This window comes from Manacus vitellinus, unplaced genomic scaffold, assembly GCF_001715985.3.
Source record: "Manacus vitellinus isolate BGI_N305 unplaced genomic scaffold, ASM171598v3 scaffold_12_pilon, whole genome shotgun sequence".
NCBI lineage: Eukaryota > Metazoa > Chordata > Aves > Passeriformes > Pipridae > Manacus > Manacus vitellinus.
Window position 1 is genome coordinate 6,238,206 of NW_021938949.1, and position 22,278 is coordinate 6,260,483.

At 50.7% G+C, this 22,278-nt stretch overlaps 1 protein-coding gene across 3 annotated transcripts in view; it reads left to right on the forward strand.

Moving 5' to 3' along the window:
• The window catches only part of KPNA7 (karyopherin subunit alpha 7), a 42,339-nt gene extending 21,320 nt beyond the window's left edge, over nucleotides 1-21,019 (forward strand). The window contains exons 2-12 of one of the 3 annotated variants that reach the window (XM_018067268.2): nucleotides 4,922-5,055; nucleotides 14,115-14,228; nucleotides 14,880-15,017; nucleotides 15,556-15,641; nucleotides 16,551-16,819; nucleotides 17,306-17,388; nucleotides 17,886-18,149; nucleotides 18,494-18,727; nucleotides 19,050-19,232; nucleotides 19,650-19,799; nucleotides 20,801-21,019. In XM_018067268.2, coding sequence (XP_017922757.1) covers nucleotides 14,166-14,228; nucleotides 14,880-15,017; nucleotides 15,556-15,641; nucleotides 16,551-16,819; nucleotides 17,306-17,388; nucleotides 17,886-18,149; nucleotides 18,494-18,727; nucleotides 19,050-19,232; nucleotides 19,650-19,799; nucleotides 20,801-20,881 — 1,551 coding nt within the window. In that variant the 5' untranslated portion in view covers nucleotides 4,922-5,055; nucleotides 14,115-14,165 and the 3' untranslated portion in view covers nucleotides 20,882-21,019. Of the gene's footprint in view, nucleotides 1-4,849; nucleotides 5,056-14,114; nucleotides 14,229-14,879; nucleotides 15,018-15,555; nucleotides 15,642-16,550; nucleotides 16,820-17,305; nucleotides 17,389-17,885; nucleotides 18,150-18,493; nucleotides 18,728-19,049; nucleotides 19,233-19,649; nucleotides 19,800-20,800 lie in introns of those variants that run through there. The other 2 variants (XM_008928173.3, XM_018067269.2) reach the window with 2 other exon arrangements.
• The last annotated feature ends 1,259 nt before the right edge of the window (nucleotides 21,020-22,278 follow it).

Genomic DNA, 22,278 nt, shown 5'->3' on the forward strand with positions numbered 1-22,278 from the left:
AGAGTCTCACGGGCAGCTAAAGAGAGAGGAAATAAATTTGTCATCATCTAATACACTGTGTAACTTCACTGTGGAAGAAGGGACAGGGTTTGGTTTCATTTACAGCAGTGCAGATCCCTCCAGTTCAAAAATTCATTTCAGATTTTCACGTGTCTGATTTAATCAGAACAGGGTCCATTCAACACAAGAGAAAACCCCAAGCAAAGTTAATATAGAGAATTATCTGCTTACTTACAACTCCCAGGGTTAGTCTCAGCCAGCTTGGCTGTGCCACCACAGTGAATTCAGATAAATTTGCCCTAGATGAGAAAATAAAAGATGAGTCTGTTAATCAAGATTGCAATATCTGTAGGAAAACAGAAAGTAGCTGAGAGGTTCTGCGCGTTCATCAGGGACAGACAGCGTTGCCTGTAGGGGCAAATTTGCAAGTCAGTGAGAGGAAATTTAATCTTTTCAAAGATCAGATCTATAAAAAACCCTCTTTCTTCTTGGATTCTGTATTAGAGCTTAAAGAAATCCTCCTTTCTCTGCAGCATATGGCAGAAGTATGTAGCACACAGAAACAGGAATGAGAGTGCAGTTGAAAACCCCGATGTTTTACATTTAAACTGACAATTTCAAAATTAATCTGCAAAAAAGATCTGCAAAATTAAAAATAACCTGCATTTCGAATCACTTCAGCAGCGATCAGTTGAAAGGACATTGATTTGGGGTTGATCAAAACTGGTTTTTTATTTGACATACAAAAACCTGACATCTAAAAATAGGAAGGCAAAACAAAACTGACTGACCAACTCAGTTCAAGAAAATGGGAACCAATAATGCTTTGTGGGAAATGTGAAGTAAACAGAAATTAACTTTGCTGCTTGAGGAAGCATGTGAAGATATTTTTTTGGGTGTATTTTTTCTTGAGGGAAGATCTTTATATGATCTACAGTGACTTACCAGTGAAGGGCTGGTACTTAAAAAATGGGAAGAATTGTTCTTCCCCCTAGTTTTAGCATCATTAAGGGTCTCCAGCAGAGGATTCACCTGGATGACTTGATCTTCCAGGGATTCCTGCAAAAGTCAGATACAAGTCAGCACCAGCAGGATGCTCAACACTGAAGCCTTGGGCTTTGAGCACGACTTGAGCTCGACGACTTCTCACCATCCAAAGCAACCCAGTAAATACATTTTCTGTCAGTCAGCTCCCACAAAAAGCCGAATTACTGCTGTGAGCAGCAATTCCATTCAGGTTTAGCCCTGCCAAAGGCTCTCCACAGGGGTCCAGCCGTGTGGATTTGGGGCAGGCGGGAGTCTGGCTAATCCCGGTTCCAAGAAGGAACAGCAAATGCAAACTGTATTGCTGTGCTCAGTCCTTCATTCTTCTAGAAAAGAGATTTTGGGATATTCCAGGATTGAGAGACCCACGGGGGAATGGTTGGACAACGATGAGGTCTGCAGGCAGAAAGCTGGGAGAGAGGAGTGAGGTTTATTGCTTGGAGGAGGAGGAAGGTTATTCCAAGGATAGAGGGCAGCATAAGACAGGCTAGGAATGTGTGTGGGATAGGGACAGCCTGGGGGGAGAAGTTGAGGAGGAGGAAACAGGCGCAGAGGGACAGGCTGGGGCTTGACAATCCAGAGGTCTGGCGGTGAGGAAGCTGGAAGGAGGAATAGGAAGCCACCGAAGGAATCCCACAAGGCTTGAATAACAGGATTTTTGCTGCGAGGCCAAATGTAGCTGCTATTTATGTCTTTAAATTCAGAATTGTTTTACTGACCCCCATAGTGGAGTCGGGAGGGGGGGTGAAAAAGAAAAAAAAAAGAAAAAGAAAAAGAAAAAGAAAGGAGAGGAGACTGCTCTCAGTCTTAAAAGCTGCCATCAGCATGGAGGGATTCTTTCTATTTGATACCAAACAACATTCCTCATTCCTATCATGAGAAAAGCACCTGATCATTGGTGCTTATTTCTCTTTTATTATTTGGAGAACTTGATCTTCACAATATTTTACCCAGATAAAACACTTTTTTACTACATTTTGGTTTTGCAGGTTGCTGGAAATAAAGTGCTGGGAAACCCCACCTGGCTCAGGATCCCTGAGGCTGCTCTCTCAGGAATCTCCATGCTCTCTGCCAACACTGTGATTAGTCCTCCCACTGCTATTTATTCTCATTTCCAGACCACCTGCGAGCCCCCAGAGCTCTGTGTGAGTGTGGGTTCATTGCAGCCACAAATCAAGATCCCCCTCTGTCTTATGAACAGGGAAAAAGAAATGCAGGGAATTTATTTGAAGAGAGAGCAGAGAAAAGCAGAAAACCCAAACATTCTGGTGGTTTGCCATTTGCTTTAACAAGTGACAGACAGGCAGCGAAAAGTGGCTTGGGTAGGAGCTGACACTGGAAGACTGAAAGGGAGGACCTGGTTCATCAGCTCCTGTCCTCAGCCATCAAAAACTACCAGGAGAGCCCATGGCACATCCACTTCCCATGGCCCTCGGTGGTTTCTCCCTTGTCACAACCTGAGTGCACACCTGTGGCAAAGCCATTCCAGGGGAGGGAGCAGGGGAGTTCAAGGACATGACTCATGTCCCAAGGCTTTGCATTTTTTGGGACCTGTTCCATGTTGGGAGCAGTCTGTGTCCCACACTCCAGGCAGTTTTCCTTCCCCCACCCACACATCTGAACCAGCTCTAATGTTGTCAAGGCGACAGCCAAGCTGCTGCTGGTGAGCAGCGTGTCCAGCACCCAAAGATGTGCCTCCTGGGGACCTGCCCTACCTGCCCAACTCGCTGCTCCCCGCAGAGGAGAAGCTGATTTCATCACTCCCATGATTAAAGGGAGCAGGGGCTGTGCTGTGGCTTTGCTGGACACACTGCCCAGGCGAGGGCTGCTCTCTGTCCCACCTCTGCAGCCCCAAGCGATGCTGAGCACCAGGCTTGTGACTCACAGCCTGCTCAGGAGTCACTGAGGAGAGGAGGAGAAGCCCCTGGGCTGGGAAGGGGAATTCTGGCCACCAGAACCTGGCTTAGAGGCCACTGCTTGGGCTGAAGTCAGCTTGGCACTGGTTGGAGGCACTGATGGCACTGGTTCTTCTGGGGATCTCATTTCTCCACCATCCTCCTGAAAACCTTGATGGTCTAAAAATATATGTGTGCAAGGACTCCAAGGCAGCAGTGCTGCACCTTTGGAAACTGGTTTCACGGCTCAAAAAGATCCTGGTGTAACACTGCCAGCTGCAATCTGCTGCTCTGGGATGAATTTCACCCGGAAAGCAGGAAGGAGAAATGTCCTGTGTCCATTTCCTCTTTGATCAGGCAGAGATAAGGAAAGTAACAGCTCAGCAATCATTTCCCCTCTCAGTCTACACAGCTGAATCTGTAGACAGGCTGGGTTTAGATGCCTGGATTTGCAATGTATATTTGAGGCTTGGCTCAGGTCTGTAATTAACCTGTCACCTCCCTCAAGCACAAGGACTGACGTGGTCTCCGAAACAGAGCTATAAAACATTAAACCAAACAGCTACAAAAGATGAATGCAGGTGACAAAATAGTTCATCCTGGCATCAGACAGTTTCTTGGGTGCAGGTTTTTATGGAACTTTCAATTCTTTTTGCCTCACCGTCCTTTCCAAGCTGGGGAAACTGAGGCAGGGCGTGACGACAACTCACAGCTTCAGAGTTGTTCACTCAGTGTCAGCCTGTTTTTTGGCACTCAAAGTACCTACAAAAAGTCTGTTTTGCTCTGGCCTTTCAGTCTGAAGCCAGAAGGAGTGACTGGTGCTCAGCTTCTCTGAAGGCAGCCTTCAGTTGTGTTGTTTAGGTTCCCAGAGACTGTGTATGTTTTTAAAAGCTGGGCGTGAATGTATTCCCAAAGGTCAAGGAAGGGGTAAGGCCATGCCAACAGCTGGGGGTGAGTTAACACTCTGAAATTCCACAAAATCACGTGGGATTCAATAAACTTATGGTTAAAATACCTGTGAATTCAAGCCTACCTGTTATAAAACACAGTGAATATAAATCCAGATGGGTTCCACATACACAAGCAGGCCTCTGCTTGTCATTTCTGCCACATGGCCCTTCCTGCTCTCCATCCCACACCTCTTCCCAGCCATCACACACAGCAGGTACCTGCCAGGTTAAACCAAAGGTCCTGGAATTGTGTTTGCAAGGGCTGGACAGGCTCTGTCAGAGCCATCCAAAGGGCCTGAGCCAGCAATTGCATCTTAAAAGAGACCACACATTCCTTATCTGTAAGTCCAGTGATGCTGGGAGCCTGATTGGGAAGCTTTGATCCCTCCAGAGAGGTCAGATAATACTTTGTTTGGTGGGGATTTCTTCTTGCCTTGTAGGGTGTTCTATGAACTCAGCTGCTGGAGAGTAGGGACAAGAGGCTGAATTAGAAAGACAATACAAAGAAAGTTTCATTCAAAATCACCTTTTTGGCCATGTCCTTCTTGCCAGGCTGGAACAGCACATTTCCTCGGAGCTGATCTTTGGCAGGCAAACCTCAGACTGAACCCTTGGCAGGAGCAGCCACATTACTGATGGAATTAAAGTTTCATTTTAAAATAAGTCATGTTTAAGACAAACAAATTCTGTGTGTTTGCTGCAAGCAGAGAGGATAAAGCTGTTGTTGTGTTACCGTCTTGTGCGTTTTGGTTACTTGGTGGGTATGAACTGCCCTGAAAGACATGAAAGACAACAGCTCCTGTATCTGCTTTAGGTATTTCCCTGCTATATTTGCCTCAGCTGGAGCGTTTGGGATGTGGTTACCCTGCCAGTATTGCCATTGTGGGTGTTGTGGGTGAATACACTTGGGATAGAGTTTCCAAGCAGGAAGATTCAGATAAACAACTGCTTTGAGGTGAAAATTAGAGAGTTCGTGTTACACCCACCTCTTGAATTTGTAACTGACTATTCACCCTGAAAATCTGATTCTAGGAACTCAGCATGTCCCGTCAGGAGCAGAATAATACCACAGAAACCATGACCAGCCTGAGTCCTGAACGCTGGGAACTGTGATTAACTCCTCAGGAATCTGTGCGGAGCAAGTCGTATTTTCTGGGCTTTTTCAGGTAATTATTTCAAACCTTAAATCTGTGAATGAAGATTGTAAACAGTTCTCAGCCAAGCATCTTGGAGAAGGACGTGAAATGCATCAAATAAGTAATGGGTTCTGACCTGTTTGCTCATGTGTAATGTGAGTAAATCAATGTTTTGACCACGTGGGCTGCAAAGGCAGCAATCGGATCTCCCCATGAAGGGGGACAGGGCAAAATGGCAAACCTGAAATAGCTGTTGGCTTACTAAGCCCATGGACAGATCAGCAACAGCCAGGACTCAGCCAAATTGCTTTCTGCTTCCTAGGATGCCTCTGGATGAGTTTAATGGTGTGCCATTGCAGTCTCCAGAGCCCAGGCCCCATCCTGGCCTGCTCCAGCACATCACTGCGCTGGAGCTCCTGCTGCAACAGCCTGGGCTGGGCTGCAGCTGGTTCACCCAGCCACAGATTATATTATCTGGGAAGGGGGTTTTGGAAGGTTCCCTCAGAGAATGAAGGAGAGATTGTGGAGTGACGTGTCCCGATAGCAGCGCACAGCAGCTCTGCAGACAGCGGGTCACGGGAGGGAGTTGTCTGAGCAGGATGTTTGCCTTTGGTGTGGGCTCAGTTTCTTGCCCTGACACAGATTCCTTCATCATGTTAAAGTGAGACTGAGAGTCCAGCCCTCTTGCCTGAAGGGATGGGAAGCATAACCATGATTCAGATTGGAAAATGGTCTTCAGATAAGGTGCAGAGCAGCCCATATAGAATCACGGAATGGGTTGGGTTGGAAGGGACCTTAAAGCTCATCTTGTTCCACCCCTCTGCCCTGGGCAGGGACACCTTCCACTAGACCAGGTTGCTCCAAGCCCCATCCCACCTGGCCTTGAACACTTCCAGGGATGGGGCAGCCACAGCTTCTCTGGGCAACCTGGACAGGGAAGAATTTCCTCCATATATCCTGAATGTCCCCCTATATAATACAGACCACATGTAAGAAAGGCTCTGGTCTCTCCCTCAGTGCTGCCAGGGATACCAGGCTAAACACAGCAGCCCAGGTGTCCATAGTGATATTCCCAATTAAAAAAGGAGCTTGTAATTGGAGGAGGGCAAGGAGAGGAAGAGGGGTACAAACCCACTTTTGGGGTGGCTTGCTGTAGAGCCTCAGCCGTTGTGCTGAAGTGGCAAGCCTTGGAATAACAAGGAATTCAGTTTGGATGCTGCATTTCAGGGTTGCATTTCAGCACCAGCAGCAAACTGATCCCTGGTGGTCTGGGGAGGAACGGAATCCGGATCGGAAAACCCTGCTGAAGGATCACAGGGTTATATAAAGATCTGCCCCAGGAGACAGCAAGATGTTTTTGCATTTATTAGTCATTTAAAAAATAATGAAAGCTGCATCCTCATTCTCAGCTGTTGTCTGTTCTTGCTTGGGGAGGATCAGTGTATTCCTGTGAGGGCTGGAGGGAGTGTTGTCTGTGCGGAGACAGGACCAGGCTCTAACCAAACAAGGGCACATTGCTGTTCGTGAGGCACAGAGGGTCTGATGGGGACAATGCCAGGGGCTTTCAAATCCCACCAGGTGCTCAGTGAGTCACAGATCCAGCAGGAGCCAGTCTGTGCAATTATGTGATCAAAAACTCTACAGGGAAGGGCACACACACAGGAAAGCAGAGTTCAAGTCTGCCTTCCTGGTGTCCAACTTTTCAGTGCTCACATTTTCAATCACAGCACTCAGTGTAAGGAATTGTAGAATCACAGAGTCATGGAATGGTTTGGGTTGGGAGGGACCTTAAAAGACCAACCAGTTCCACCCCCTGCCATGGGCAGGGACACCTTCCACTGGACAAGGATGCTCCAAGCCCAGTCCAACCTGGCCTTGGACACTTCCAGGGATCCAGGGGCAGCCACAGCTTCTCTGGGCAACCTGTGCCAGGGCCTCCCCACCCTCACAGGGAAGGATTTCTCCCCAGTACCCCATCTAACCCTGCCCTCTGTCAGTGGGAAGCTCACTACCAAAACAGTGTCTGTGTGTGTGAGATGTGAAGCAGCTCAGAGATGAACATCACCTCCAGGCTTAGCAAAAATTATCTTCAGCTCCTATGATCAGGTGGAATATGCATGTCGAATCCTCTTTTTAGCATTTTCTGAGCATGGCTTTCAAAGGAAGGCCCCTAAATACACATTTTAAACAAAGACACTAATTTCTGTTGAAGTGCTGTCCTCAGCTGTGATAATCAGGGGTGCTGGAGCAAGGTGAGCATCCGTCTGGCAGCAGGAAAGCTCATCTCCTTGTCTAATTAAGCTGCACATGGACTCCCTGACAGCAAAGAGGCATCCAGAGGCTCAAGACCCCATGATTTATGTGGATTTTCTGGTGTTTTCATGGGGTTTCTCTTCCCTGCATGATTTACAAGGTATTCCACTCCTTTAGAGAGCCTTTTTCCTTCTAGGTGCTGTGGAGCAAGGCCATGCATGATTTATACAAAATTATGTGGGTTTTTTGAATAATTCCAAGGTTTCTCCATCACTGTTGTGCCTCATCCCCAAATTCACCATAGATTTCTCTGTTTCAGTTCCTTCAGTTACAGATTCAAGGACTAAAAGAATAATTATTACTGGGGCCCTTTAGGAAAAAAAAAAAAGTGAGGTTTTTGGCCACAGGTGATTATAGTTTCCACAGCTGAATCAGTGTCCCATAACTGACAGAGGATAATGGATTTAATAAATAGCTATGATTAAGTCTGATGTTATTTTTAAGTAATTTCAAAAACTGTTACTCTAATCCCTTCGTGGCTGGCAGAAAGGAGGATGCTTAGAAGTTAAAATTAGTTCCTTAACGTTCAGCCTGGTGTGGAGTTACAGGCACTCCAGGGCTGTCCTGGTTTTCTGGGGCATCCGCTTACAGCACAGCCAAATGGACATTAACAGCTGCCTTTGGACAGTGGGAATGAGCTCCCACAGCTCACACTCAGCCCTGCTGCTGTTCTCCTTCCTGAGGCTCCCACCGACTCTAGCCCAGCTGATGGGATAATCAGTTGGTGTTACACTACTGTCTTCCTGCACAGACATTCCCTTTGCCTTAGTTCCCAGGGAATTCCCAACTCTTCCAGGCTTCCTTATCAATAAATATAGATCTCTTCTGTACAATATCAATGTGACTCTTTTTGTTTTTCATCACCTACATCTCAGAGTGATCCCCCTTCTTGGCTGGAAAAAGGCACTGAAGAACGCTTTGCCTTGAAAAGCACCAGAGTTGGTCCCATGGCCACAGCAGGAGCTGTTTCAACCAAACTGATGGAAAACGGTACTTCTTTCCTCCTCATCCTCTTTTTCTTCCTCATTCTTTTCTATCCTGTGGAGGCAGGCTGGGAGAGCTGGGGGATTTTCAGCCTGGAGAACAGAAGGCTCTGGGGACACCTTAGAGCCCCTTCCAGTGCCTAAAGGGGCTCCAAGAGAGCTGGAGAGGGACTTTGGATAGGGGCATGGAGTGACAGGACAAGGGGGAATGGCTTCCCACTGACAGAGGATGGGATTAGATGGGATGTTGGGGAGAAATTCCTCCCTTTGAGGGTGCTGAGACAATGGCACAGGTTGCCCAGAGAAGCTGTGGCTGCCCCATCCTTGGAAGTGTCCAAGGCCAGGTTGGATGGGGCTTGGAACAACCTGGTCTAGTGGAAGGTGTCCCTGCCCATGGCAGGGGGTGGAACTGGTTGGTCTTTTAAGGTCCCTTCCAACCCAAACCATTCTGTGATTCTGTATGATTCAGTGAACTGACATCTCCATGGCTCCCCAGCTGCAGAGGAGCAGGGGGAGAAAATCAGGGGAGTGGGAGAAAACCAGAGGAGGAGAAAAGCAGGACCTCATTTTTGAGGCTGCTACACGAAATTAGAGGAAACAACAAGCTGCACCTTGAGCCTCAGAAAATCCAGCTGCAGTGCTTGGCTTTGCCTCTGGCTCAGCAGTAAGGCAGGGATAACAATAAATCCCTTCTCGCACCTTCTGCATGTCCTGATTAGACCGACTGTGACGGCCCGGGGCTGTCACTCACCCTGTGACAAAGCACAAAGCAGCTCCCACATCCCAGCCCCCGCCCACGGCCCCTGCTCCAACAGCAGCACCGACACGGAGCTGATTCCTGGCCGTGGGGAGGGCACGGGCTGCCTGGTGTCTGCTGCTCCAGGAGGGACCGGTGCAGGCTGTGGACTTGGCACTGTGTGCCAGGAGGGTAGATCCCAACTGAAAAAGGAGGAATTTCCAGGCCCCATCCCCGCCACACGTGGGAGTGCCCCACATCCGTGAAGGCATGAAGCTGTGTCGGGAGGGTTAGGTTGGATATTAGGAAAAGGTTCTTCCCCCAGAGGGTGGTTGGGCACTGAACAGGCTCCCCGGGGCAGTGGGCACGGCCCCAAGGCTGCCAGAGTGTTTGGACAGGACAGGGGGTGTCCCATGCAGGGCCACGAGTTGGACTGTGGGTCCCTTCCAACTCAGGATGATCCTATAAACCACCAGCAGTTACATCATCAGCTGTTTCAGGAGCCCACATGGATATTTCCTCGCTGTTACTGTAACTAATAGGTAAAAATAATTTGTTGGTGTTAATTTAATGGAACTACATTACTGCTGACGGAGAAGACGCTGTGTGAGAGCAGAAGTTTGGGGGCTCGCAGGGATCCCTCCCTCTGCTCCCTGTCCACCAGCTGAGGTTCTCCTCTCACGGAGGGGCTGCTCCAACCAGCTGCTGTGCCCGTGCAGCATCCCACAGTGGATCCTGGCAGGATGTTCCTGCCTTGTCTCACCCTGCCACAGAGATGTCACACACCGATGCCACCTTTCCTGACTGGCATCTTTTCTGCAGGCAGTGAGGGTGAACCTATTCAAGAAACATGAAAAAAAGCAGAGGACGGAAAATCAGGGTTTTTCTCTCTGGGCTTAAAACGGGTGTTTTCAAGTCTGCCCCAGGCAGAGCCTCACCAGGGTGCAGTGGTGGGGTGAAGGGTGGTAGGGTGTGGGAGAACAGCGTCAAAAGAACCCCTCTGAACTAGAACCACAGCTTTTCATACCTGTCATGATGTGGATTTTCAGCTTGAGCACACTAGGCTGAGCTCAGGGGACATTGTCATTTAGATTTAGGGTTTTATCTCCTTTGCTCTCCATTAGCTGTGAAACCTTCTTATTATGCTGCAAAGCAAAACTTTTTTCCCCCCAGTGGTTGTTCCCTTTCCCAAATATCGATCTGCCTGTGTCCTCAGCACGGGTTCAGATCCCCCCCCTCACCCTCAGCCTGCTCGTGGGTGGCAGTGCCACCTCTCATGCCATCAGGGACAGGGAGGGGGATGTTCATCCACTGACACGTGGGTTTTCTCTCCCCATCCTCTCCCTCCTTGTGCTGGCAGTGACAGAGAACTGAACAGGATGGGGCTGATTGTGCTTGGCAGGTGGAGAGGGAATGGAAGGAGTGGGGAGAAAAAGAGCAGCCCAGGATAAGGATGAACCTCTCACAGCCTTGTTCCACATTCACACCCTGCAGCACCTTGGGAGACAGCTCTCCAGGCAGGGGACCAAAAGCTAGGGGCTGGACTGTGTAGGAGGCTGCCCCCACTGATCTTGGGGGGGTGATTTTAAGCCAATTTAATTAAATTGCTTGGCAAAATTGCAAGGACTCATCTATTTCAGCTTGAGCCAGGCCTGTTTTGATTTAGTCTTGGCTGATTAGGAATTAGTGGAAACAAACTGCTCAGAAAACAAAATTAGAGGGTGCACGCTAACTTTTGCACCAGATTAAGCTGAATTAAAAAGCAATTGAAATGTAATTTTCCTGTCTCAAGCAGCCAAGAAACAAGATAATGCAACCGGTGGCACTTGAAGCTTAAAAACACAGCAGCCAGGATTAGCACAACTGGCTTTTTAACGCCTCCAAACCACAGATTTGTCTGAAGGTCTTTTCTCAAACCTCCCCCCATCACCTTCCACACAAAGCTTGCTACAACTCTTTTTATTTGCCTTGAAATGCCGAATTGGTGTGACCCCCCAGGATTTGAATCCACGACTTAAAGCAGCCTGGGTGTTGCACTGTCTCCATAGGTATTTCCATGCTGGAAATAACCACACAGTGAACTAGTTGTTCCCTGAACTGCTGTAAATTGCTCTGAAATGGCTCTGTGTACATGGCTGCAGGGTGTGGGGGTCCAGGGGTGCAGACCCCCATGGTGGGTGCTGTTCCCACCTCGCTCCCACCTTCCTGCAGCTCGGGATTTCTGTGCTCCCCACCACCCTCGCAGAAAGAGGATGTCAAGTAGTTTAAAATTAGGTTTTAATTAAATATTGTAATAGCTGTTTTCCCTACCCACTTGGGAAGCACTGCTCCTCCCTTCCCTGCCCGCTGGACCAGGCTGGCACCTCTGCACACAGGGAGCTGGACGGGGTGGGTTTCACGGGGCTGTGTTAAATGGGAGATGGAGTAGAGGGTGTGCAGATCCAGGGTGCCTTCAACACCTCAGATCCCCAAAACTGCCTGCAGTGGTGCAAACAAACCCTGCTTGGCCCTGCAGTGGTTCCACTCCGAGCTGGTGCAGCCTCACCTTGAATATTGTGGCAGTCTTGGACACCATAATATGAGGAAGATGTGAAGCCATTAGAGGGTGTCCAAAGGAGGGCAATGAGGATGGAGAAGTGCCTTGATTTGAAGCCATGTGAGGACACTGAGGGCACTTGGTGTGTTCAGCTGGGGAAGAGGAGACTTGAGGGAAGACCTCACTGCAGTTGCAACTTCCTGGGCAGGGGCAGAGGAGGGGCAGGCCCTGAGCTCTGCTCTGGGGGGACCAGGGACAGGACCCAGGGAATGACCTGGAGTTGTGTCAGGGCAGGCTCAGGTTGGATCTCAGGAAACAGTTCTTCCCCCAGAGGCTGGTTGGGCACTGACCAGGCTCCCCAGGGCAGTGGGCACAGCACCAAGGCTGACAGAGCTCAAGGGGTGTCTGGGGCTCTGGGGCACAGGGTGTGACTCTTGGGGACGGTCCTGTGCAGGACTGGGGGTTGGACTGGATGATCCCTGTGGATCCTTGTGGATCTCTTCCAATTCAGCATTTTCTGTGAAATGCAAACAATCTCTTGACTGTTGGAGACTGCGACGGGCACAGAACGCAGCACGACATGAGCTGCCCAGCAGCTCCTGGCCAAAATCTAAAGGACTCATGAAGACAAAGGGTTCCTGCTTGGTTTCTCTCCTTGCCACCTTCTGCCTGTGCCAGCCAGCAGCTCAGCACCTGATGATGCTCCAAGTTTCTTAATCCTGTCTTGGCTCATTTGCAACCTCTGCAGCCTGTTCCCCTCAGCTGCCCCTTGGCTCTGTGGTCCTGGGCCCTGCTAACTGAAGGATGTTGCTCTCCTGGCCTGCAGCACCACCCACAAGCTACCCAGACAAAAAAAGGGGCATCCCCAGACTGCCTGTGCCTTGCACAGCGATGGGGTGGCAGCGCCCAGACTGCCTCCAGTGTCACAGGACATTGCACAGGTACAGGCTGGCATCACCCACCAAGGGTCTGGTCAAAAACAAGGCCAAAGTGGGCAAAGCATAAATGTATGGAGGAGGTCTTGGGGGGTAAGTGGTAGCCCAGGGCAGCCATCAGCATCCATCCTCCTCCAGGTGCATCCTGGTGGCCATGATGAGGGAGCAGGTGGAGATAACAGGGGCTGTCCTGGAAGAGCCAATCCTGGAGAGGAGCTGGGGGGGACGTGGCTCCACAGGGGCAATAAAAGAGGCAGTTGAAGGGTGGTGGGGCATGAGAGTGAGTTGTGGTAAGTGCTTTTCCTCCTTGTGGAGTGGGTGGTTGTTTATTCCTTTGTGCCCTGAGATGGGGCTGCTAGTTGGACTCTCCTGGCTGTTTGGGGCTGTGCTGGGTCTCCTGCTTGGCTGGTGTCAGTGGGTGGGTTGTGCTGCTCTTCTGCTGAGATGGGGGTGGAGAAAGCTCCTCCAAAAGAAGAGGCTTTTTGGGGTGTTGCTGTTCTGTTCTGGAAACAGAGGAAGGGAGGCTGGAGCAGGGTTAAGGCTGGGGGGGGGGGTGTGGGTTGGTTTGAGCCAAGTAGTGGCTCATCCTGGCCCCTCTGTGAGCTGGGGAGGTTGTGCAGCTGAGTAACTGGAATAAAGAGCTGCATCCCAGCCTTAGTTGCTGGGACAGGAAAGAGAGAGGACTGAAAAAAAAAAAAAAAACAACAAACACCAAAAACTTAAACTTAGAATGAGGTGTGAGGGAGCTCTTGGAGGCTGGTCTGAGCTGCAGTTGTTGGCTGTGAGCCTGGAGGGAAGGTGAGGAGGCACCATCTGTGTATGATCAGTCCCTGAGTGTGTTGATGCACAGCCTGGGTTTAGGGGTCCTGTGATGGTGTCTGAAAACATCTCCATTTCTCCTGGGTGGAAGCCTTGTTTTTTCTGACAGAAGCTGTCTGAAGGCCAGCTCATGTTTTGTCTGTGGCTTTTATTAGGAGGGGCTTAGAAAGGACTTTCACCTGTCCCTATTTAATGTTGCTCACCTGGTAATCTGCACTAGCTGCTGCATTTCCAGAACTCCTTCCTCAGTTGAACTTGGTCACTTTATGCCTCTGCATGTGACTGTGGGTCTTCCTTACTTTAGGGTGCTGATGTAGGAGGCCAGGTTGGGCTGTGTGGTGGGGTGAGAAGCTTGGATGTGGCTGTGTCCTTAAATCAGTCCTTGAGCTGATCTTTCTGGAGGTAAGAGGCTCTACTAGGCTTGGGCTGTGTGTCAAAGTAAGACTAAAAGGCCCAGGATCAGAGCCAGAGGAAGGTGGTGTTTCTGTAACCACAGGAAGCCTGTGTCTGGCTTCCTCATGGGATTACAGCATCAGCTGTAATTTTTGTAGCCTGATATTAAGTGGTAGTTTGTGCCTGTATTTAGTTCAGTGGCTCAGCTGCAGTGTGTGAGGATCCTACCGGGACCTGCAGCATCTCCCTCGGTGGGAGTGTGGCATGGAAATGTGTGGCACAGGCTGCTGGTGGGAGGGGGGGTCCCAGCCCCCTCTGTGGATGGCAGTGGATGCTGCTGGGCAGTTGTGACCTGACCCTGCTCTGTCCTGAAGCCCAAGAGCAAGTGAAGACGTTCAGCTGGCACCTCTTTCAACCCTGCTGAGATGGAGGTTGGGAAGCAGGAGCAGCGCATGAGGAAGTTCAAGAACAAGGGCAAGGATGCAGCTGTGAGTACCCACCTGCCTGTGCCAGCACCTTTGGGCCACGGCAGAGCCCACTGGGGTTTGCCTGTTCCCCTTTCCAACAGGTGGAGACTCTCGTGAAGGCCCATGGCTCTCAAATCTACCTGTATGGGGTAGCAAAGGGGGAGCAGGGGGATGGCTCTGCCAACTGGGATGCTCAGGTGGCTTTTGAGATGTGATGTGGAGCTGGCTGGGCTGCAGGGAGTGTGGTGACACAGGCAGGGGGGATGTGGGTGACTCTGGGCTGGGGAAGGGGGTGGCTCAGCCCCCGCCTGCTGAGCTCTCTGCAGCAGTTATCCCTGCAGAGCGGGGGCTGGTATGGGTTGTCAGACCATGGGATCTGTCAGCTTGCTTTAAGCCAGTAGAGGAGATGAGGGTTTGCCTTTCAAGTTCAGCAAATTTAGTTTTAAAAACCCCCACTGGTTGTCGGTTCATCCAGCAGTTCATGTCCTTGGGAGGCACTGAGGGAGAGGTTTACTCTGCCCCATCTCCTACATCACTCTCCAGGCCACAGTGAGGAGATGCTGGCTCTCTGCACTCCTCCTGTGGGAAACGTGGGGCAGAAGGTTGCACAGATGAACTCCCTGGGGAATGGGGTGATGCAGACTGTTGGGATGGTGCCCCTCTCCCCTCCAGGCCCTGCGGATGCAGAGGGTGGAGATGAGCGTTATGCTGAGGAAGGCCAAGAAGGATGAGCAGATCCTGAAGCGCAGAAATGTGTCCCTTCCTGTGAAGGATGAGAATGTCCCTCCAGGACAAAACGGGACACATGAGGTGAGTGCTGGGTCCTCTGCACCTGGGCAGGATCAGTGCAGTAGTTATCATCCCCTACTTAGACCACTACCAAGTCCAGCCGGTGTGACCTGGGTTGAGTATCTGGTGCCATTCCTGATTGCCATGCCCAGTGCTGGGGAGTGTTTCAGACTGCCTGGCCTCTGCCTTTGCTATTTTTCATGGAGATGATGTCCTGTTGGCCTCCCTTGATGGCAGGTAGAACAGGCTGGTGCTCTGGCTCCCTGGGAGCTGGCACAGCTCCTGTCTGGCTCCCTGCACAGCGAGGGGTAATTACTGAGCTCGAAGGCCCATTATGGTGTGTCAGGGACTCTTTCAGTGCTTGATTATAAGCATTAGTTGCCTTGAAGGCTTTTGTGGATTCTCTGCCTCATCTCGAAACTGTGTTGCATAAAGAATAGACAGTGCTTAGATATGAAGTGGTGACTGACTCGGGTCTAGACAGCTGATTGACTGCAGAGATTAAACCAGAGGGAGTCCCGGCTCCCCGTCTGACTGTGAATCATTCCCTGTGACACAGATTATTCAGCTGTCCTTGGAGGAGATCGTGGAAGGCATCAATGGGAACAACCCCAAGCTGCAGCTGCTGGCCACACAGGCCACCAGGTATGTGCCTGGCTGCCTGGGCCATGAGGGAGGTGGCTCATGGAGCTGTGGTGGGTCCTGGTGGCAAAAGGCATTTATTCCTGTTTGAGGAGCTCTCTAGAAAGATGGCAAAGAGGGAAGGAGCCTGGTAACCCAAACTGCTCTGGGGAACCTCAGCTGGTGCCTGTTGTGTGCCCTGTGTTCCATGCTTTTCTCTGTCACAGTCTCGGGCAGTGCTTGTAGCATGGACTTGTGGGGTTGAACCCAGCTGAGGGGTTTGCTGTGGCTCCTGGTGCTGCCCCCCTTGCTGTGCCTGTGCTGTGCCAGGGATCACATTGGATCCTGCAGGAAATCAAGAGCAAATCCTCCAGGCCAAGGAATGGAGAGCCTGGCTCTGTAAGGGTCAGTGCTGAGTGGGACTGTCCCCACTGCGGTGGCTGTAGGAAGGGTTACAGGGTGTCACCATCACCCAACTGGCAGCAAGCAGGGATGACTCCTGAGGGTCCAGGAGAGATTACATGTTTGTCTTTAAGCTGGAAAACCAGCTGTTTGAGCTCTGGTCTGTGCAGGGCTGGCCAGTGCTCCTGACCCCAGGAGTGGCAAAGCCAGGCTGGAAGAGAACACATGGCATATATTTTTATCACAGTCTCAAACTCCTGCAAGGTAGGGGGCATGGAATATTATCATGGTCCTGAAAGGATGTGTGAGGTATTGCACTCCAACAGAGACCCTGCTGTTGCTTCAGCATCTTTAGCTGTGTCTTCCCTCTCTGTGGCAACCCCTCTGCTGAGGTTTGCTGGAGTGGGGTGCTGAACTGTCATCTCTTGCAGGTGATGCTTCCCCTGCAAGCCACAACCTGGTACCTGTTTATGGGCTGTGGTGGCCCCACACAGGGTTTCTCATGGCAGGCTGTGCTGTGTCCTCTTGCAGGAAAATGCTGTCAAGGCAGAAGGACCCCCCCATCACTCAGATCATCCAGCTGGGGATCATCCCCAGGATGGTGGAATTCCTGGGCCGTGCTGGGAATGCTGCCCTGCAGTTTGAGGCAGCCTGGGTACTGACTAACGTTGCCTCTGGCACCTCGGAGCACGCCAGGGCCGTGGTGGATGGAGGTGCCATCCCAGCCCTCATCTCCCTCCTGTCCTCCCCACACATGCACATCAGTGAGCAGGCAGTGTGGGCTCTGGGCAACCTTGCAGGTGAGGAGAGGTGTGGGGGCACACAGAGGGTCACTGACCAAGCCAGTGTTGGACAGATAAAATATTGTTGCCCCTCACCATAGCCCTCTCTCCCTGCAGCTTTGTGTCCAAGCTGATGCCCCTATTGAACCCCTTGACCCTTCAGCCCCTTGGTGTGGCCTGGCAGCCCTTGAGATCCTGTGTGGGCTCTGCAAGAGGATTTTGGCCAAAGCCAAGGACAGGACTCCATCCTGCTGGGATGGTTTAACCCCCTAATGTTGTCAGCAGGGAGAATAGAATGGGTTGTGTCTGGTTAGGCTGCCACCACCCAGCCCTGCTGGCACTCCAGCCTGCCCAGTAAATCCTTCCCACCTGGAAATGCCTAATGGTGTGTGGCTGGTGGGAGAGCCTGGTCACCCAGCCCTGGCCCTGCAGGTCTGATTGCTTTTTGATGTTGACTATCTTGTGACTTGGGGAGATGCAATAACCAACCCTTTACCTGTACAGGGGATGGTCCTCTCTACAGAGATGTTCTTATCAATCATGATGTGATTCCTCCCTTGCTGGCTCTGGTGTCACCTGTAACTCCAGTAAATAACCTTCATTTTCTTGCCTTAACAGCTCTTAATCACTTGGGTGATGGGGGAATGATGGTCTGTCATCTGTGTTAAACACAACAGCTAACAATTGTATAATTGAATGAGACCCTGCTCTAAACTGCTTTTATGGCCCTGCCTATGCACAAAGCTGGGGATGCCAAGCAGACAGTCTCCAAGTCAATGTGATACCTTTCAGTCTTGGCTTTTTTATCCAGCTTTGACTATCTCAGCCCAGGAATAAGATGAAACTAGTGCAAGGCAGACTTGCATATGCATATGGAAGGGCTGAACTTGCCCTTCAAGCTTCCTTCTGCTGCTATTTGGGTAGCTCTAAACTGCTGGATTGATGGCTTATCCCTGCCCTTCTGCAATGGTGCCTGTCCCACTGCTTTCTGTCTCTGGGGGAGAAGGACCTTCACAGGGTGGCATCAGGTGGACTGAGAAGCTCTCGGGGGCAGTGAGGATCTTACACCTCCCTTGTGTTTCAGGTTGGCTTCCTGAGGAACATCACCTGGACACTGTCCAACCTCTGCAGGAACAAGAACCCCTACCCTCCCCTGGATGCAGTGCACAAGATACTGCCTGTCCTCATCTGCCTCATACAGCACGAGGACAAGGAAATCATCACTGACTGCTGCTGGGCTCTTTGCTACCTGACCGACAGCTCCAACGACCGCATCCAAATCGTGGTGGACATGGGGGTTCTCCCCAGGCTGGTGGAACTCCTGGCCAGCATGAATGTGATGGTTATGGTAGGGAACAATCAGCAATCTCCATGGTCCCTTTAATGTATAAACATCTGAGGGGAAGGAAGGCACATCTCCTTATTCTGTGGCACCTGTGGTCTGCTGTCCCCTCAGCCTGCAGGGCTGTCAGGCCACTGCTCTGCTCCAGCTTGCTGTGGCTGGAGGCTGGATAGAGACTCCAAAGCTGCTTAGAGCAAACAGGAGGGCAACAGGTCTGTAAATAAGCAGCACTCACCCACAATGCTCTCCTTGTTTGAGGGATCAAGCACTTAGTGAGGGATCTTGCTGGACTTTCTGACATGTATCCCTTGAGGTAAGGCCTCTTCTCATCTCCTTTAATCCCCGTCTAGACTCCAGCTCTGCGTGCCACTGGGAATGTGGTCACAGGGACGGACCAGCAGACCCAGGCAGCCATCGATGCCGGTGTCCTGGCTGTCCTGCCCCGTCTCCTGCGGCACTCGAGGCCAGGGATCCAGAAGGAAGCAGCGTGGATGCTCAGTAACATTGCAGCGGGGTCTTCCCAGCAGATCCAACAGCTCATCACCTGTGGGTTACTGCCGCCCTTGGTGGAGCTGCTCGACAAGGTAAGAGAAGGGGAAGTTCTGCTGAGGTTCCTGAGGTCTGTGGTGCCTCACTCGTGAAGGACTCTGCCCCAAGAGCCACCTGAACAGGCTGTTACAGAGCTGTTGGGATCCTTGGAACAGCCTGGGCATTCAGACTTGTCAGTACACCTGCATGGAAACGTGTCCTGGAGCTGCTCTTGGTAGCTCTGCCGGGTGTCCTCGAAGGGCTGGGAAAGGGGGGGTCAGTCCAAGCTGAGTACAAGGGAAAGGACTATTCTCACCTCACACTGATCCTGGAGGGATGATAAAGCTTGGGAATGCCTTCCTTGTGCTGCTTTTCCAGGGTGACTTCAAGGCTCAGAAGGAGGGTGTGTGGGTAGTGGCCAACATCACAACTGGAGGAACAGTGGATCAGGTGGTGGAGCTCGTCCGTTCTGGGGTCCTCAAACCTCTGCTCAACCTGCTCTCAGCCAAGGACAGCAAAACTATCCTGATCATCCTGGATACTATTTCAAATCTCTTCCTGGTAAGACCTCTTATCTCTTGAATTCCTTCCCCAAAAGAGCAGCAAGGAGTGAGCCAAGTGCTCACATGGCGTGGTTAGAACAGTGGCTGTTGATTTTTGGAGTAAGAGATAGTTTTCACGTTGTCTAGCTTGTTCTTGGATGTTCTTGGGTTGTCCCAAGGGCTTGACAAGATTAAAGTTCCCTCCTCACCTCCTGCCAGCTGGTTTGGTTGGCACTCAAGCCACTGCAGTTGTCCCAGCGGGGACTGGTGTTCCATAGGCACCACAGCCATATCCCTGGCATCAGGTAGGGACTGTAAATTCAGGGACTGTGATCCTTTTGACTTGTAGATCAGGGTTGTGATTACAGTAAAGACCATCTCAGACCTGTTACTGATGCAATGTTCTATTTTCCTGCTTGGTTTCCTGATGTTACAGGCAGCTGAGAAGCTGGGACAGACAGAGAAGTTGTGTCTGCTGCTGGAGGAGCTCAATGGTGTGGAGAAAATTGAAGACTTGCAAAACCATGAGAACAACATAGTCTACAGAGCTGCCCTGAACATCATAGAGAAATACTTCTCTGGTGAAGTATGTGACCCTTTGCTGTTTCTCAGCTGAAAATATGAAGCTGTTATGCACTGGAATGAAGAACAGGATACTGAAATAGGCTTTTGGAGGAGACCTCCACATGGCTGGAGTAGTCCTTGCAGCTTCTTTCAGCTGCTTCTAAAGGTCTGTGAAAGCTCCAAGTTGTTGTGAGTTGCACAACAGACATGGGTGCCTTGATAGCATCTTGCTGCTGGAATTTAAACTGCCATCAGCTGGAGTTACTGCAGTTGCTGATATGAATACCAAATGTGGAGAAGTTTCCTCCTTTGGAGCTGAGCTGGCTTGTCACTATGAATGGAAGCCTCCTACTCTGCTGATAACAGTGCTCAGGTTGCATTTGGATTACTTGACCCTTCTCATGGTAATGAATCTGTGGAAAAAGAGGCTGGGACACCAGCTAGGAGCTGCAGGAGTCCAGTGACTGTCACAGATGCCATGCTTGGTCCCAGCCTTAGTCTTGCAGATGGGAAAACATCAGGGAAGAGGCTTAAAGGTCTGGCATATCTTGGAGCTGAGGCTCAGCCTGGATGTGATTGCAGCAGGGAGCAAATGCCTGGTTTAGTCCTTTACCCAGAGCAGGGTCTGTGGGATGTCCCTGTTGAGGGACTGTGGGGGAAGCTCTCCCAAATACCAGCACCTTTCTGAGGGGCTGAATGCCAGGGGGAACATCTCTCCTAAGCAGTCCTGGTTTGTTGCTGTTCCACTTAAATTTGAGTGAGTTCTGCCACTGCAGCCACTCTTTTTTTCTTCTCTTTTGGTGTCTCAGCCCATAGGCTTGGCTGCCTTTGTGTGTGGGACACTGCAGCTTCAGTGTGCTGTCAGGAACAGGAGCACTTGGGTCTGGTCTCCCAGGGCTCTGTTATTCAGCTGCTGTAAGAAGCTCTCTTTAAAAGAAAAATAAAACAATAAGTTGCTGTAAAAAAAACTTAGGTTTATTCAGATGCAGACCCTATAACTGATTGATATCACTTTCCTCACAGGAAAACTCAGACCTGGAGCCTCAGACTGGCCAAGATGGGCTGTATGATTTCTCAGTGGAGAAGCAAGACTTCAACTTCTGAAGATGAAAGCATGACACAGCTCTGAGCTGGTGGGTGAAGGTGCTTTGAAAGAGCTCAGACATCCAGTTCATGAGGAGCAGAGATGCTGAGTCTTTTTACTTCTGAAACTTGTCAATAAATTGCACTTCTGGCTTTGTACCTCTCGCCTTTGATTATTTTCTCCCCACTTTTAAGGTGCTGCTGCAAATGACATGGCCTGTTTTTTTCCAGTAGCATCTGAAGGCCTTGCAGAAATGTGTTGGAGCTCCTGGGCATGTTTTCTGGGTGGGAACTGTCTTCTAAGTACATAAAGCTGCTGGAGAGCAGCATCTTGCCACCAAATCCTTGTCCTGAAACTTCTAGGCTTGACTCGGAGTAGCTGAAATAGCTCTGAGAAGGGTTTCACCCTTCTGCAGACACCATCACCTCTAGAAGAGGAGATGCTTTTGGCAGAGAAGGAACTCAGCCAGGGGAAGGTGGGTCACTGTCCTTGCTGTGTGTCGCTTCACTTGCCCACAGAGGCATCAGAGCCTGGATGCTGAGTAAATGCTGGTCCTTTGGAAGGAAAGCTGTCAGAGGCAGATGGTGCAGTAGGAACGATTCACTTCTGCTGCAGCTCCCCTGGTGCCATCCACCAGTCTGACCCACAGACCTGAGCCCTTTAATTCTGAGGCCCCATATTTCAGGTTTCCATTGTATTCAGTGCCCCTTGTCCTTCCTCTCTCCAAGCCCTCCAGCTGTGGTCTGTGAGCAGAAGCTGAGGATGGAGTTGATGTGGCTCTTGAGTCCAAAGGTTCTGTGCTGTGGGTTCACAACAAGCTGCTGGACACTGCTCCATCCCTGCAGTGTTGGTGGACAGGGCTTGAAGCATCTCAAAGGCTTTGCTCAGTGTGAGATGAGGGGGCAATTTTCCCTCCTGGCTTTGGTTCTTCAAAATGACCCTGGGTGGGCTCAGGGCTTTACTTCCTCAGCTGCAGTGGGAGGTGAGGTGACAGGCAGCTTAATCTGAAGGGGAAAATCTCCTCTCCAGGAAGCTAAGACTCTTCTTCCACCCTGGCCCTGCTCATCAGAGGATTTATGTGTTTCTCCTGCAGGCCACCCAGGGAACAGGGAGTTGGTAGCAAAGTCTATGCTCTGTGCCCTGGGAGGAGCTGTGCAGCCCCAGCTGTGGGTGCCAGAGCTGAGTATCACTTCTTTAATATTAAAATGCCAGGATCTGAAATGCAAAGTGCTTCCTGAATCCAACACTCTGGCCTTAAAACCACACTAAAGCAATGCCCAAATGTGCAACTGAAAACAGAGCCTGAAAGAAACCCTCTGTGCCTGCGGATTGATGCTGAGGGTGGTGGCTGGGCTGTGTGTGTGCTCTCCTGCTGCTGACAGGGCTGATGTGGCACCTGGGAATGGTCACATTTCAC